The sequence below is a fragment of the Lutjanus erythropterus genome, chromosome 4 (genome assembly GCF_056507025.1).
Source record: "Lutjanus erythropterus isolate fLutEry1 chromosome 4, fLutEry1.hap2, whole genome shotgun sequence".
Lineage (NCBI taxonomy): Eukaryota > Metazoa > Chordata > Actinopteri > Lutjaniformes > Lutjanidae > Lutjanus > Lutjanus erythropterus.
In genome coordinates this window covers 36,841,157-36,859,026 of record NC_139320.1, presented here as the reverse complement: position 1 = coordinate 36,859,026, position 17,870 = coordinate 36,841,157, and the positions used below count along the sequence as shown (strand labels likewise).

General features: G+C 42.0%; 2 protein-coding genes across 2 annotated transcripts; both read right to left on the bottom strand.

The window, feature by feature from the left end:
- Positions 1 to 2,738: 2,738 nt before the first annotated feature.
- LOC146328897 (vomeronasal type-2 receptor 26-like) lies at positions 2,739 to 3,680 on the bottom strand. Its single transcript, XM_084716708.1, has one exon. It carries the CDS (start codon positions 3,678 to 3,680, stop codon positions 2,739 to 2,741), a length of 942 nt encoding a protein of 313 aa, XP_084572834.1.
- A 2,844-nt stretch (positions 3,681 to 6,524) lies between these two features.
- LOC146328896 (extracellular calcium-sensing receptor-like) lies at positions 6,525 to 11,171 on the bottom strand. The gene is made up of 9 exons (XM_084716707.1): positions 11,002 to 11,171; positions 10,410 to 10,704; positions 10,162 to 10,248; positions 9,177 to 9,446; positions 8,630 to 8,836; positions 8,269 to 8,541; positions 7,731 to 7,955; positions 7,514 to 7,637; positions 6,525 to 7,435 (listed from the first exon to the last, which is right to left on the bottom strand). The coding sequence occupies exons 1-9, from the start codon at positions 11,169 to 11,171 to the stop codon at positions 6,525 to 6,527; spliced, it is 2,562 nt and encodes an 853-aa protein (XP_084572833.1).
- Positions 11,172 to 17,870: the final 6,699 nt, after the last annotated feature.

Sequence of the window (17,870 nt, the reverse complement as noted above, 5' to 3'; positions counted from 1 at the left end):
GGTCTTCTGTGGATGGAAAAAATGGATGGAAAAATTGAAAAAAATCCTTCAAGTGTTCATGAGATATCATGTTCAAAAAATGTCACAATCATGCAATCACAATGACCGAGATTCTAGATCTCTAATCAAAATTCAGTCACTTTATCCTTGAGTCCAAGTGGTCATCTGTGCTGGGGTGGGGGGAGGGGTGAACATTGGGTTTTATGCCCATGTTTATGTTATGTTTTATGTCTCTGGTTTCTGTCTTCCTGTTCCTGTGGCTGAGGAATGTTTACCGTTCATGATGTTACAGAGCGAGTTACCTTGTTTGCCTGCCTGTGTTTCCCTGTGGACAAAAAAAACCAACAACAATAAAATCATATGCTTATATGTTATGAAATGAATTGTAAGGGGAGAACTATTACCTGCCTTGAATTCACTCTCTGGTCTCGTCTATATGAAAAAAACTGTCCACAAGCTTGTCTCAGACAGTATTGCCATCATTTGGTGCAGCCTCTTCACCTCCTCTCCTCAATCATCTCATGGTCCTCATCCTCTTCATCCAGCAAGACACGCAAGTCCTTTAACAGGTTGAAGTGTATAAAACAGGCAACAGTAAACCTTTCAGGTCCAAAGCATAGATCTATGTGGAAGTCAAAACACATTTTAAGCTGGCCGATGATTTATCTCAATAACTGCCCTCATTTTTTAAAGACAATATTGTGTAATTCCCAAAAGCATAGAAAGTTGTAGGCATGAACAAATTAGGCCAGGCTATCAGTTAATACAGAATTTTAAATGAGTAAATGAAAACAAACTTAAACAACAATAAAAACAAAATCTAGCGTGCAGGGTTTATGCAAGGGGTCAGACAGCAGCATACTCCAGTACTTCCTGGTTTCAAACCTTCTGTCGAAGATACTCTTGGGGGGGCTTTCACTCCTAAAACTCTGGACCATGACCTGAACAAAGTTTCACCTCTTTTTGCTGGAACAAAATCTGGCTGTTTGGTCCAGACTTTGTTTCAGGGGAGGTTTCACACCAAATGAGGTAGGTCTGAAAACACCCTCAGACAGAATTCAGGAGTCATGCACACTCCCTGAGTAGTCAGAAACAATATTTGTGATCTTGGAGTCTGGATCACATATCAGTTGCACATTAACAGTATGAGTATGTATGCACACATGTTCCATTAATGACACTGCAAGAGTCAGGAAATCCAGCTGAAGCAAAGACATGCTTTGAAAACATAGTCTATTTGGCCTGGGAGTGAAACTTAGCATAAATGTGTTAACAGTCCAGTTCAAATTTTGCAGACATTTTGAAAATAGAATGATGGTTAAATCTGTACTCTCTACCAAGTTGCACATCACTCATACTGGATTTCTTTGTCTTGAAAAATGTATCTTGGTATCACAAAATTCAGCAATTGTCTTAGGTCCCACAGATTGTTTCACTTTTTAAACTACTGGTATGTCTCCCTTAATGTTTTCTGAGGAAAAATGGTTACTAATGTGGTGGGAATACTCCAGTGGCACCTGTGGTGAGGTCCCTTCACTTTGGCATGTGAGAAGTTGCACTGGGACCCCATAGACTGCACCATTTTTATTTGAGGATTGCTGTGTTGTTTGCTGTGCCCACTTGTGGTGATTAGTGGTAGCACCCCTAGGCACCCCACTGTGTAGTCTGCCTCTCAACAAGTGGGCTCTGCAGAGTTTATTAGTTTTGGGTATGTTGGGCTGGGTTTTAACTTTTGTATCCTTAACTCTTTTAGAATTTATATCAGGCCTTTTTTAGTGTAAATTGTAATAAAGTAATTTTATCTACCTTCATTTTTGGTTATTAATCATAATCTTCCTTTTCAGCAGCTCCAGCCCCTGCTTTTTGCTTTGATTGTTTTTGCTTATTATTAATATAATTTCTGTTTTTAATTGTGATAACACATCTCAACCTTTTATTCAGCAATGAACCTGTGTGCCTTACCATCTACCTTATAAACAATATTCACGGTACCTTAAAGTAGTTCCTGGGGTGAAATTCCCCAGGTGGCATTGTCTGGCTTACTCTAATTCTCCCCTTATTGACACCACAATTCCATACATACATACAAACCCACCTACCCCTCCCTTGCTACACTAAGACGTTTCTAGCAAGGCACTAGGGAATACTTGAGTATTATTAAAGGGTTTTTACCTTAAATCATCTAAAGAAAATGCTTAAGGTGATTTCATTCAACATCTGATGTTTGGTAACTCAGGAGTTTGATTTTATGTCATTTAACACAATACAAAAAACAATATAAATGACGAGGATGTGTAAGGAAGACTAAAAGCCTCAAGGCGTCACATGAGAGTTGAGAAGCTTTATGACTTAAGGGGTATGACAAAAACTGGTGAGTATATCTTTAAGTCCACATCATTTCCATAATTCATAAATTATGATGGGAGAAGGAACGGCTGCATGCTGCTGATGGCTGACTCAGCAGGTGATCTAATGAGTGTAATTCATAGTTGAATCAGATATAAGGTTAACTTAAACAATGAAATGTTTTAAGACAGTAGATTAACAGAGAAATATAATAATAGAGGTTCAAGTGCAGTGTATTTTAATTACATCCATGAAAAATATTGAATGAATTCTCATACATATGGTCCACATAGTAACATATTTCACATTCAGATAGATTTATCTGGTATCAGCCCTGCTTTCTTAATCTTTGACATTACTATAATTCTGTCGCATTAAATTGTGTACAGATTTTATGACTCTATGCCATGACCCATGATTGCTTTCTTCGTGTTCCTCTCTGGTCTCAGCAGGATTATGTAACATTTGGGTCCAAACAGTGCCACCAGGAGGCCAAAACTAGAGGCAAGGATGGCAAAGACCTCCACTGCATCTGCATATTTACCTGGTGAGCTGATATAAGCAGGGACAAAGGCCACCCACACAGCACAGAAGATCAGCATGCTGAAAGTGATGAGTTTGGCCTCATTGAAACTATCTGGAAGATTCCTTGATATAAATGCAATCAGAAAACTGAGGATAGTCAATAAGCCAATATAACCAAGTAACACTGCAAAACCAACTGTGGACCCAACTACACACTCATAAACTATTTTGTCATTGTGGTATTGAGTGTTTTTATGAGGAACTGGTGAGGCAGATAAAAGCCAGGCAGTGCAGATTGCTGCCTGAATAGAAGTGAGAACCAGAACTGTTCCTCTCTGCTGCAAAACACCAAACCACTTGAGGCTGGCTCCACCTCCTGGCTTGGAGGCCTTGAACACAGCCAGAACCACCATGGTTTTCACCAGGATGCATGAGATACAAAGCACAAAGCTGATCCCAAATGCTGCATGTCTCAGCTGGCATGTCCACAGTCTGGGGTGACCAATAAACAGCAGTGAACACAGGAAACATAACTTAAGTGACAACAATAGCTGGAAACTCAGTTCTGAATTGTTGGCACGTACTATAGGTGTTCTGCAATGATAGACGAAGATGCCCAGGACAACAACACAGATACATGTGCCCAACAATGAGGCAGCTGTCAAACAGATACCCAGAAGCTCATTAGAGGAGAGGAACTCTGTTGTCTTTGGAAGACAGTGGTCACCCTTGGGGCTGGGCCAGAAGTCCTCTGGACAACTGGTGCACTCCATGGAGTCTGTGAAAATGGGGACAATCTTGAGATGCATGTTTATATAGTATCTACAAACTGCCATGTTTCAAAATGAATACCAACCAGTCTCATTGCTGATCTTTCCCTCAGAACAAGGGATGCAGTCAAAACAGCACAAAAGTTCTCCTTTCTTTCTGGCAATGTGGGTACCTGGAGGACAGCTCCATGGCCCTGGTGTGGATCAGAGCAATTTAACTCGGGTCGTTGTCAGACCCATGAAGACATAACCATAGCTGCCTGCAGACACTCAATTGTTTGTTAGAGCTGCAAACTGCAGCCAGTCATTGTATTTGAATGTGTATATTAGGTTGTTTGAGTTAGTTAATGAAGTTTCTGTTAACTTACATTCCTGTAACATTTAACATTTCTTTCATATTAATATACATTTCATTTGGATTTGGGTTTCTTTTGTATTTTGATTCCAGTTTTAAGTTATGGTCCAGAGTGAGTGTGTGAGTGAATGAGTTTTATGCATGACCATATTTCAGCTGTCTGGTCACCAGGCACTGCTAGCCTTTGACGGCAGGTGTACTAAGTGTTTTATTTCTGTTTTCTCCAGACAGGTACGGTGAACGTTAGTGGCAGTCCAGTCCCCTGGTGGTGGTGTTTCACAAGTCCCTTTTTGGTTGGTGTGCTGTGTCATGGGTGTGGGATTATTTTAGAACCCCTCCCCTTTTGTGTTTGTCCCCTGCTGACATTGGTAAGCCAGCCTGACCTCCTACCTTTAGTTAGGGTACCTGCCTTCACCCTTAAACCCTGGTGGTCTGGACATTTTAATCATTATTAATTGTTTTCTTTTTTTGTGATTAAATAAAATTATTGCATTATTGGAATACATCTCCATCATCTCCATCATTGTCGCAACACCCTTCTATCCTGATGCGCCCCTCAAGCCACATTCACACACTATGTGCTACTATGTAAGAAACACTAAAACATCTGATTCTGTCACATAAACAGGTGAAGTGTAAACTGATATCACACCTGTCATGACTCTAATCCTTTCAAATTGCCACGACTGTGCCCACTTGAAAAGCCCTCTCCCTGGCTCACACTGCAGCATGTCATCAAGGGCATACGCCAGAGCATACACAGCCTTGTACACATTATACTCTGGCCTGAGGTTTGAAATGTCCAGAAATTCAGTCTCTACATTCTCTAGATCTTCCTGTCCAGTGCATAATGTTCCCCCACTGTCTCCACCTGCTGGAGGTGGTGCAAATCTACACTGAAATGTGTGCTCCCAAAACTGGTTCACCTGAAACACATTAAAAACAATGTGTTACAAATTATGACAATATATTATTCTTGCAATTGCCAGTTCAGCTTGCACGGTTAATCTCTCACCATGCTATTTCCATAGCTGTTGTTCTGGTGGGAATCAGGGAGTATTTGTAGGAGGAATTCTCTGAGCCCTGGAATTTCTCCTCGTCAGATGGCGAGTAGTTATTTCAGTGTTTATCTCTTTTATTCTGCAGTATTGTATTGAAATACATTATATAGCCAACAGTGTGGTTGACTAAAGATTATATTATTGAAGAGTGTATTATAAATAAATAAATTTTAAAAAAGTTAATTTACATGAGACATTGAAAAGTTTTCCGATTCTGCTCTAGGCTGTGATATTTGTTTATTTATCATAATTTATGGTATCTTCATTTAAAAAATGCATACTTGGTGTGCGTCTGAGCACAAACAATGGAATTGCATATGTAAGTTTGGCAGACTATTATGGTACTTGGAGGGGCGCCAGAATGGTGGTGACCCCTGTGTGAAACACACGATAGTCAAATCTTTACTCTCTAACAAGTTATGTATGACTTGTAGTAGATTTTCTCTGTCCCAGAAATGTGTCTTGGTATCCTCTCCTCTTCAATCACCATAGATTATGCCATTGTAATAGGTGCCACAAACTGTTACGCCTTTAAGGTACTGGTATGGCTGCCTTAAAATGTGAAGAAAAATGGTTAATGAGAAGCTTCTAGGAACACATAAGTGAATACTTAAGGATCTCAGTGCAACTACTTGGAGATTAAAGGGCTTTTTCTGTCAGTCACCCTAACAGAAGCCTTTATGGAACTCAGTTTTTCCTAAGGCATACTTATATGACAATTTATGTGAAATTTTAAGATGGCTTTATGCAACCAGGCACAGGACATCTGGTGGACAGGTGGAGAGTGGAAAAAATGGGTGATGGGTCATGGGAATGTAACTGGAGGGAGGGAAAGAGTAGCACAATATGACACTTTGTGACATGTAATGTTTGGAAACTCAGGAGCTGACAAAAGCTTTACAAAAACTAGTGAGTGTGGCATTATTTCCACATCAGTTCCCGGTAGAAAATGAATGCATATAATAATAATCTTAAATTAACCCAGATAATCTGCATACATAATTCAGAGAAAGTAATGCATAATTTGTAATGGGAGAATGACATTGTTGATGGCTGATCCAGCAGGTCATATTTACTAAGTTAACATTAAGCAAGACATCCTGGATCTTTTAGTAACACAAAGTTTAATCAGGTATAAGGTTAACTTAAACAATGAAATGTGATAAAGGCAATAGCATTTGAAGTGCAAGTGGTGAGTTTTTAAACAAAGTCTTTGAAAAATATAGGAAGTATTCTTACACACATGATCCATTTGGTACAAAATTTCATATTCAGATACATTTATTTGGCATCAGTCCTGTTTTCTCAATATCTTAACATTAGTATAGCTATTGGACTTATTTTCTGCCTGTGTAACTGTATTGTGTACTGTTTCTGTTAAGACTGTTTTGCTTTTCTGATTGAATGTAATAATTGTGTGCAGAAAAAAAGAAAAAGCATTGTCTCCTGTGAAGTTGGGTGCAGTTTTTATGATTCATTGCCCCGACCCATGATTGCTTTCTTTGTGTTCCTCTCTGGTCTCAGCAGGATTATATAACATTTGGGTCCAAACAGTGCCAACAAGAGGCCAAAACTGGAAGCCAGGATGGCAAAGACCTCCACAGCATCTGCATATTTTCCTGGTGAGCTGATATAAGCAGGCAAAAAGGCCACCCACACAGCACAGAAGATCAGTACACTGAAAGTGATGAGTTTGGCCTCATTGAAACTATCTGGAAGATTCCTTGATATAAATGCAATCAGAAAACTGAGGATAGCCAGTAAGCCAATATAACCAAGTAACACTGCAAAACCAACTGTGGACCCAACTACACACTCATAAACTATTTTGTCATTGTGGTATTGAGTGTTTTTATGAGGAACTGGTGGGGCAGATATAAGCCAGGCAGTGCAGATTGCTGCCTGAACAGAAGTAAGAACCACAACTGTTCCTCTCTGCTGGAAAACACCAAACCACTTCAGACTGGCTCCACCTCCTGGCTTGGAGGCCTTGAACACAGCCAGGACCACCATGGTTTTCACCAAGATGCATGAGATACAAAGCACAAAGCTGATCCCAAATGCTGCATGTCTCAGCTGGCATGTCCACATCCTGGGACGACCAATAAACAGCAGTGAACAGAGGAAACATAATTTAAGTGACAGCAACAGCTGGAAACTCAGTTCTGAATTGTTGGCTCGTACTATAGGTGTTCTGCGATGATAGATAAAGATGCCCAGGACAACAGCACAGATACATGTGCCCAGCAATGAGGCAGCTGTCAAGCAGATACCCAGAGGCTCATGGTAGGAGAGGAACTCTGTTTTCTTAGGAACACAGTGATCACGCTGGGGGCTGGGCCAGAAGTCCTCTGGACAACTGGTGCACTCCATGGAGCCTATGAAAATAGGGAGAGTCTTGAGATACATGTTTACATTGTATTCACAAGCTGCCATGTGTCAAACTGAATACCAACCAGTCTCATTGCTGATCTTTCCTTCAGAACAAGGGATGCAGTCAAAACAGCACACAGGTTCCCCTTTCCTTCTGGCCATGCGGGTACCTGGAGGACAGCTCTCACTGCACACTGACCTCGGTGGCTATGGGGCAAAAATTAAATATCTGTTATTCTCCACTAGTTTGTACTGATATTTTGAGTTATTCATGGGGTGCTTAAAGCAATCTGAAGCAACCTTTTTTGATTCAAAGTTCCAGAAGATTTTGTCTTCATCAAGTCTGAGTTCTTCTCCTTTGAAGGCCAAGGTCTTAACGTCACCCACATTCTGAAGTTTAGATCCATTAGGGAGTGGCAGCAGGTTCATGATATCATATATTGGAAAAACATCCCCATTCTCATCAAATGACACTTGATCACCAAATGATGTGGTGAAGTTGACCTTTTCCAAGTAATACATAAGCTATGAATATCAGAGTGAAGAATAGAGGAACATCAAAGAGGACAGGTTAAAAAATATTTGCATATGACTATGGTGAATACAGCAGTTGTACTGAATAATGAAACTAAAGACACCAACATATCACTGACCTGATAATACTATCCACTACTATTTCACACTGGTAGGAAAATCCTTTCAGCTATTTGCTCAGCACTTTACAATTAGTAATCTCACAGTTTTGTATTTAAGACTATACTCTATAAGCTACTCTCTAATAAAACTAAAGAATGTCATTTTCTTATATAAACAGGTGGAGTGTAAATTGATATCACACCTGCCATGGCTCCAATCCTTTCAAACTGCCACAGCTGTGCCCACTGAAAGGTCCTCTCCCTGGCTCACACTGCAGCATGTCATGAAGTGCATATGCCAGAATATAAACAGCCTTGTACACATTATACTCTGGCCTGAGGTTTGAAATGTCCAAATATTCAGTCTCTACATTCTCTAGATCTTCCTGTCCAGTGCATAATGCTCCCCCAGTGTCTCCACCTGCTGGAGGTGGTGCAAATCTACACTGAAATGTGTGCTCCCAAAACTGGTTCACCTGAAACATATTGAAATCAGTGTGTTACACATTATGACAATGTATTATTCTTGCAATTGCCAGATCAGTTGCATGGTTAATCTCTCACACTGCTATTTCCATAGCTGTTGTTGTGGTGGGGATCAGGACGTATTTGTAGGAGGAATTCTCTGAGCCCTGGAATTTCTCCTCGTCGGATGGCGAGGCCCAGTGTGCCAGCAAGGTATGGCAGAAGGTGGGGAGCCTGGATCCAAGGTGCTGCTGTCCAAGATTCACTAGTCATCCACTGAAGGCCTGTCACATTCTGCCTCACCACCTGTGTATTATACCAAATATGTAAATTCACACTACCATGCCACTAAATTAGTGTCCAATGTATTAAATAATTTACACAGTTGTTGTCTTATCTTATGCTTCATACAAACGTGCAAAACTATATTTTAAACAATATTTTGATCTAACTAATAAATCATATGACAATTTGTCTGCATGAATAATCTCACAAGTAATAAATAAAAGGTGTGAATTTTTCATGTCAATAAATTTGTCAGAGGCCAAAATGTCATTTAAAGTCTTTCAGTTTAACAAATAAACATTGACACCACTATGTTGTGTACTTAAATCAAGTGATAATTAAGTTCTATTCCAAGCCCAACCTCTTCTATAAGGTGAATCATGAGTCTCCGATGTGCAAAAGTAATGACCACACGAGCTGTGGATTTCTTCATCACATCCACAATCCTCTGTAGTTCAGCTTGGTCATTGTCCCAAGGCAAAACCTCTACGTAGGCCAGGCAACCTTCACCAGACTGGACAAAATCAGATTGGAAGGAGTCGGCAGCATGGCGTCCATAGTCATTATCACTGATCAGCAGTCCTGCCCAAGTCCAGCCAAAATGTCTGAGAATTTGAATCATAGCTCCTGCCTATGAGAATATAGAGGGGATGGATAAGAGCATGGGCTGAAATAGTCCTTTAGTAGAAAACCTGCTAAACAGGTTCACCAGGACTTGGTTTAATTATTGCATTTCAGTTTCATTTGAGATCAAACAACATCATATGACACAAAGAATTTGATTAACACAAAAGGAATATATTTCTCATTGCAGTAAAGAAGTGGTTCCTGATGTTTTTTTCTTCCCTGGAGCAGGGCTCCAAGTACATCTATCATCTACATGTATGTATAAAAAGTTGAGCCCCCCAGTCTGCACACACACAAAGAATAACTGATTAATTCTAAAGCTTTACTGTAAAAAATTAACATTAATCATAATTGTTTCCATTATTAGAACTGTTACTTCTGATACCCCTGGTAAATATCTCTTTCTCTTTTTCAGTATAAACTTAACATCTTAGAGAGCATGAGAGGTCAGAGAGATGTGGCCTACAGAGTAGCCTGCTTTGGAGTTGACTTTTCAGACAATTTTGTATACAGATTTCTATAAATTGTCATTTTATTTGACATATGCAAATCTATTTTTGACAACCTCTAAGCAGCCAAAGCTTTAGGGATCCCCTGTGTCTTTTGTTTTCCTTTGGGGGGCCCTGACCCCAGGTTGAAATCAAAGCAATGAAAGAACATTCTTCCTTAGCAATGTTTAACTGTACTATGAATCGTAATTATTGCTGATCGATGATCACCTGGAAAGCATCACTTGGGATCGTCCTAAAGAAGGATGGAAACTTTTGCTGGTCACTCAGATCGGAACATGAGGCTAAATAACTCACCTGTGAAAGACACAGACTGTAGATCCTAGAAATGTTCAAAGCAATTATTTATCTTTGATTTTTTTTACTCATTGTTTACAACTGACATTAAATTTTAAACCAAATGAAATCAGAACAAAATAATCCAACAGAATTTTTGGAAGTTAATGCAAATAACTCACCAGAGGTACTCTGTACAAACCTAAGACACTGGAGATGGCAACAGAACGTCCAGATGAAGAATCACCCACAATCCCTAGGACTGGAGGGGTTCCTACACAGGACTCATCTAATATAAACTGGCTCTCTTGACCACTGATTAAGTTCAAAGCTGCACTGAATGCAATCCATCGGCTGTCACAATTATCAGATATACTGTATCCCAGAGTCACATTAGGTAGCAGGTTGGAATTTTTGTTGATCTCATCAATAGCAAAGGCCATGGTCTGAGCCCACCTGAATCCTATAACATCAAAACTAACACAAGATATACCAATGTTTAATACTGAAAAATACAACATGACACAGTAACTGGGTCAGCATGTGCATTTTGTACCACAGATCTTGCAAATAATTAAACCAAATGAATAGCAACATTTATAATAATAGGCTACTTAAATAAAAGTGTGCAAAAAAGAAATATGTTAAAAAGGCATAAATACACAACACAATTCTTTCAGATTAACATTTGATTAAAATGATAAAATAAAAAATACCCTCTACTAATTCCACTAATTTATTTTCTGCTTTTTACAGTTTCCCTGACAGACTCACCCATAGCAGGAAGGCTGTTGTGGCTCTGAGGTGAAAGACAGGTCAGGCAAGACAGAAAAGAAGTGGAACTTAAACAGCCCACCTAGAACCACATCTCCAGCCTTGTGTATCCCATTTAGATGAAACTCTCTCTGTAACTGGCATGAGGGTGGAGAGAAAGAAGAAGACATGTAGGAATGCCACATAAAATACATTATGAAGAGCAATTTGATCTCTAACAATGCCCACATAACTTTCCTCCCCTCTAGCCCTTTTCTGAGCCTCGTCAGTTATGTCAACCCCTTTTATTGACTTGCAGTATTGTTTAATCTCGCATACATAAATCCGACCATTAGCAAAAGTAGGGGCAGGGCCTAAAATACATTTCATTTGAGATTAATTTTTGTTTTTATATCTGTCTCATTTGTGCAATTTCAATATCTCCCCACAGCCATCTGTCCAAAACAAATTCAATCAGACTGTGAAGATCAAGGTCTACTGAAATTTGCATACATTAAGTTGTAAATAAAGTAGATGGACTGTTTCACCTATAGTAAAACATTTGTTTGCATGCTTTCTTCAGAATCATTCTGCAGTCCTGTGCAGATACTTGCAAGAAACACTTTGTATGGAGTATATACCCTAATGTCTGTGTATGGCAAGCATACCAAATTAAACTCACCAAATCATAACTGTGTGTACAACAAGCCCTATGATGCTGGACATGTATCCAGATTTTAGGCATTATTAGTTTGATGGGTCCACATATTTTCCGTGTTTTGAGTCACATATGTTATGTCTATACTTACAGGCAGAAACCTGATTTACATCCTCACTGATGTAAACTGAGTGAGTGAAACTGATGTTAATTATACTGCTGCTTGAATACAAAAACATGGATATCACACACTGTTTAGCCATTATATAGACTGAGCTGAAGAGAGGATTTTTCTTCAGAGGAAAATATGTTATTAAAGAAATAAACTATTACTACAGGTGCCATCTAAAGGGGGACATTGGGTTTTATGCCCTCCCAAAGTTGAAAGTGGTGCAGCGACCTCCATTTCTTGAAGCACAGCAGGACAAATGCAGTTGTAAAACAGCCATAGACTAACAAATCTAAGTGGCATTTGACAGGAAAAGAAAATAAAGTCATATATATATTTTACATATATTATTCTTAAGATTTAATTTACATGCTTGTTTTGTTCCTCTTATGTGGTACCCAACAAGCACACTGAGCGTTTTAAATTAATTAGCTAAAAATCACAAAATGCCATGAATTCAAACAGCTCTGATCATGAATGCATTTAATACCATAACGTTTTTTGTTCTACCATCTGAATTTGATGGTGTCTGCCATCAGCTTTGTGTGGAAATACTTAAAAATATTAAACAAGGAAGATCCAAATTTTGCACTGTACTGGGGGGATAAAATATGCTGGACTGAGGTTTCCTGCAACATTTGGAATCTCAGACAAAACATGGTGCTTTTCAAGTGCCACTTTTACCAGCTTATGGGGGATTGAGCCGTGGGCATTGGTGAGATCCAGCCACAGCACCGCTAGGTCCCCTCTGCCTTCTCTTGCCACCCTGATGAGCTGGGTTACTACACCCGTGTGCTCTAGGCAGCCCAGGACACCTGGTAAACCTCCTTTCTGTACCGAGGTATCAATGTAGTTGTTGTTCAGCAGATAGCGGGTGAGTCTTTTGGCCACTACACTGAAGAAGCTCTTGCTCTCCACAATGAGCCAAGAAATGATCCAAAATTGGTCGACCTTCTCAGATCTCTCCTCTTTCGGAATAAACCCCTTCCGCATATCTCCAAGTGTATCTCCAGATCACCCTCAAGGCCCTCCAAGGCCAGTGTAGTAGCTTTGGGCAGTTCTTATAGACCTTGTAGGGCACTCCACTGGGGCCTGGCACAGAGCTGGCCCTTGCCCTCCTCACCACTTCCTCCACTTAAAACTCAGTTCAAAGTTGTTGGCTCTGGTGGAGTTATTAGAACCTCACATGTTCCCATGAGTTGGTCTCTCCTGCCATCGCTGTAGGTGCTCTTAAGGTGGTCAACGACTGCATCTCTCAAGCAGGTCAGACGGCCTGTCCTCTTCTGACCTGGAAGCTCCTTCGTCAGCTTGAAGGGGTTGGCCAGGAAAGCAGCTCTTCTCCTTGCCCTCTCCCTACGCCTCCTCCTGTGGTTCTCTGCTCTCTGCAAAGTCAGTAGGTCTTTCTTCAGGATTGCCTGCAGGTCTGCCAGACCTTCCCTCTCCTCGTCATCTGCCTTCTTGTACTGCCTTCTGAGAGCCTTGAGTTCTTCCCTGAGGCGCTGGATTCTCTTTGCTCGGTGGTTTGGAGCACAGGCTGATGGTGCGGCCTTGGCCTCCTTTATCCCACATCTCTCAGCTGTGATGCTAACTATGATCGTGGTCATAGTAGCAAGTTGGTGGTCTACATCCCCCTTGGCCATCCCCTCCAAGATCTGGTCGACATTCTGATCGACAACTGATGCCACGCACTTTTCTTTGAGAACTGGGACCACTGGATCCTTGAGTAGGCTGGTGGAGTGCTGTTGTGGACAGTTGGTGCTGGTGCTGCTTGGCTCCACTCATTGGCAGCTGATGGTACATGAATGCTCTGAGTACTGGCTGGCTTGCAGCTGCTGTGACCGACACTGGGAGGCTCTGGGCACTGTGGTTTGCCTGCTGGCCTAGTTCCTTCATCGTCTCACCAGAAGATTCTTCTGTGAGCTGTGTCGCCACCGCCCCTGACATGTAACCCTTCCTGGCTTGATGTATCTTCAAGCCCCTGATGTTCTTAAAGGCCTTGCCAAAGATGCAATGCACTTGTGGTGTCATTAATCTGTTGTTATGAGTCATTAACCTTGGGTCTGTCCGGTTGGGGTGCTCACCCCCCCAGGGTTGATCAAGCCCCAGCTTGTGTCCAAGCAGCATACTACACCCCCTCACTTGTCCCTCCTCTTCAGCCAGAGCCATCTGGATGCCTTCTCGGTTGCCTCCACATTGCTGCCAATGGCCTTTTTCCTACTCTGACCTATGATGCCCACGATTCTATAGGCCTTGCTGAGGGAATGGCCTACAAAGCCCCGACAGCCCACCTCCACTAAAGTAAAAGTATTGCCTACTCTTCTCAATTATACAATTGACACAGTTAATGACTTGTCATACTCATTCATACATGTGTGAAATCCAATGTTTTATATGGTATTATGAACAAAGTGACATAATTCTCATAGTGAATGGTCTCACTGAAGAAATAAGTGGTGTGATTTATTCACTTAAATATATTTGTCAAAGGCCAAGATGTTATTGTTACTTAAAATCTTTCATTTTAACAAATAAACATCAGTAACATTATGTTGTATACTTAATTTACGTTACAATTAAGCTTTATTCGAAGCCCAACCTCTGCCATGAAGTTGATCATGTAACTCTGATATGCAAACACAATGACCACAAAAGCTGTAGATTTATTCACACATCCACAATCCTCTGTAGTTCAGCTTGGTCATTGCTCCAAGGCAAATCCTCTAAGTAGGCCAGACAACCTTCACTAGACTGAATAAAGTCAGATTGGAAGGATCGGGCAGCATGGAGTCCATGTCATCATCACTGATCAGCAGATCTGCCTGAGTCCAGCCAAAGCATCTGAGAGTCTGAATCATAGCCCGCACCTAATTGAATATAGAGTGAAGGGATTAGAGCATGGGCTGAAATAATCATTTAGTGGAAAACCTGCCTGGTTTAATTTTTGCCTTTCAACTTCATTTGAGATCAGCCAATGTCTTAAGTGACAGTAAAAGTCCCCTGTTGTTTTACTATTTAAATGCTTTTATTATGAAACAATGCAAACAAGAAATGTTCTCATTCATGATTTCATCAGCAGTAACTTAGCACAACTCCTATACAGCTGAAAGTGAATGTGAAACAGTGAAATAAAGCAGATACCTGAAAGTACAAACAGGGACAGGAGAGAAACTAAATTTCAAAGCATAGAGATTCAGTTAGAATCTACAAAAGTACTGAGACCCGAGCCATTGCGTGCTACAAACTTGGGGTGTGCACCACTGTGGATGAGCAGCTGTTCCCCATCCAAGCACGGGGCCGCTTTACACAGTATATAACCAACAGGTCAGACAAATAAAGCAGAAAATTTTGGTTAACTGCAATTTTCCGCAAACTGAAAGTGATGAGTTTGGTCTCAGTGAAACTATCTGGAAGAATCCTTGCTATAATACAATCAGAAAACTGAGGATACTCATAAACAATTTTCTCATTCTAGTATTGAGTGTTTTTATGAGGAACTGGCGAGGCAGATACAATCCATACCTTCACCACCACCAGCGTCTAGACTCTGTCAAGGAATTTCTACTTTAATCACGGCCTCACTATCCCCTTTATACATGACAACGTCACAATGGGGTCTAATCGCCAAAGACTTTCCACATTTCTCATCTAGATTGTGCACATGTCAAATAAATGCATCTCCTCCACTTCTCCTGATGGAAATGATTTTCCCAACTAAGAAACAAATCCAGTCGCAGAGAGGAGGAGAGCAGCGGTGAATGAATGAATAAGTTATTTCAGTGTTTATCTCATTTATTCTGCAGTATTTTATTGAAATACATTATATAGCCAACAGTGTGGTTGACTAAAGTGTGTCTATTATTTATTATGTTAGAGTGTATTATAAATAAATACATTTTAAAAAAGTAAATTTACATGAGACATTGAAAACTGATCCTGCTCTAGGCTGTGATATTTTGCTTATTTATCATAATTTCTGGTATCTTCATTTGAAAAATGCATACTTGGTGTGCTTCTGAGCACAAACAATGGAATTACATATGTTAGTCTGGCAGACCATTACGGTGCTTGGAGGGGCGTCAGAATGGTGCCGATCCCCGTGTTAAACACACGATAGTCAAATCTTTACTCTCTAACAAGTTATGTATCACTTGTAGTAGATTTTCTCTGTCCCAGAAATGCGTCTTGGTATCCCGTCATCTTCAATCACCATAGGTTATGCCATTGTATTAGGTGTCACCTTTAACCCTCCTATTATCCACAAAAATCCCTCCATCCATTTTCATCCGCTTATCCGGGGCCGGGTCACGGGGGCAGCAGTCCAAGCAGGGATGCCCAGACTTCCCTCTCCCCGGACACTTCCTCCAGGTCTTCCAGGAGGATCCCAAGGTGTTCCCAGCCCAGCCGGGTGACATAGTCACTCCAGTGTGTCCTGGGTCTTCCCCAGGGTCTCCTCCCAGTGGGCATGCCCGGAACACCTCCGCAGGAAGGTGCCCAGGAAGCATCCGGTATAGATACCTGAGCCACCTCAGCTGACTCCTCTTGATGTGGAGGAGCAGCGGCTCTACTCCGAGCTCCTCCCGGGTGACAGTGCTCCTCACCTTATGTCTAAGGGAGCGCCCTGCCACCCTGCGGAGGAAACTCATTTCAACCGCTTGTATCCGAGATCTTGTTCTTTCGGTCATGACCCAAAGTTCCTGACCATAGGTGAGGGTAGGAATAGAGATTGACCGGAAAATCGAGAGCTTCGCTTTTCGGCTCAGCTCCTTCTTTCCCACGACAGACTGGTGCAAGACCGCAATACTGCTGCCGCTGCCGCAATCCATCTGTCAATCTCACGTTCCATCCTCCCCTCACTCATGAACAAGACCCCAAGATACTTGAACTCCTCCACTTGAGGCAGGGGCTCTTCTCCGACCTGGAAGGAGCAAGCCACCTTTTCCGGTTGAGAACCATGGCCTCGGACCTGGAGGTCCTGATTCTCATCCCAGGCGCTTCGTACTCGGCTGCAAACCACCCCAGTACATGCTGAAGGTCCTGGTTCAAAGGAGCCAACAGGACAACATCATCCGCAAAGAGCAGAGATGAGATCCTGTGGCCCCCAAACTGGACTCCCTCCGGCCCTTGGCTGCGCCTAGAAATTCTGTCCATAAAAATAATGAACAGAACTGGTGACAAAAGGCAGCCCTGCCGGAGTCCAACATGCACCAAGAACAGGTCTGACTTACTGCTGGCAATGCGAACCAAGCTCCTGCTTCGTACGGCCCTTAGCAAAGAGCCCCGAACTCCATACTCCTGAAGCACCTCCCACAGAATGCCACGAGGGACACTGTCGAATGCCTTCTCCAAGTCCACAAAACACATGTGGACTGGTTGGGCAAACTCCCATGAACCCTCAAGCACCCTGCGGAGGGTATAGAGCTAGTCCAGTGTTCCACTACCAGGACAAAAACCGCATTGTTCCTCCAGGATTTGAGGTTCGACTATCGGCCGAATTCTCCTCTCCAATACCCTGGAATAGACATTACCAGGGAGGCTGAGGAGTGTGATCCTCCTATAATTGGAACATACCCTCCGGTCCCCCTTCTTAAAAAGAGGGACCACCACCCTGGTCTGCCAGTCCAGAGGCACTGTCCCCAGCTGCCATGCAACGTTGCAGAGGTGTGTCAGCCAAGACAGCCCTACAACATCCAGAGATTTCAGGTACTCAGGGCGGATTTCATCCACCCCCGGTGCCTTGCCACTGAGGAGCTTCCGAACTAACTCAGTGACTTCAGCTTGTGTGATGAATGAGTCAACCTCTGGGTCCCCAGCCTCTGCTTCCTCTACAGAAGGTGTGTCAGCGGGATTGAGGAGATCCTAGAAGTATTCCTTCTACCATACAATATCCCTAGTTGAAGTCAACAGCTCCCCACCACCACTGTAAACAGTGTTGGCAGGGTACTGCTTCCCCTTCCTGAGGTGCTGGACGGTTTGCCAGACTCTTCTCGAGGCCGACCGGTAGTCCTCCTCCATGGCCTCCCCGAACTTTTCCCATACCCGAGTTTTTGGTTCCGCAACCGCTCG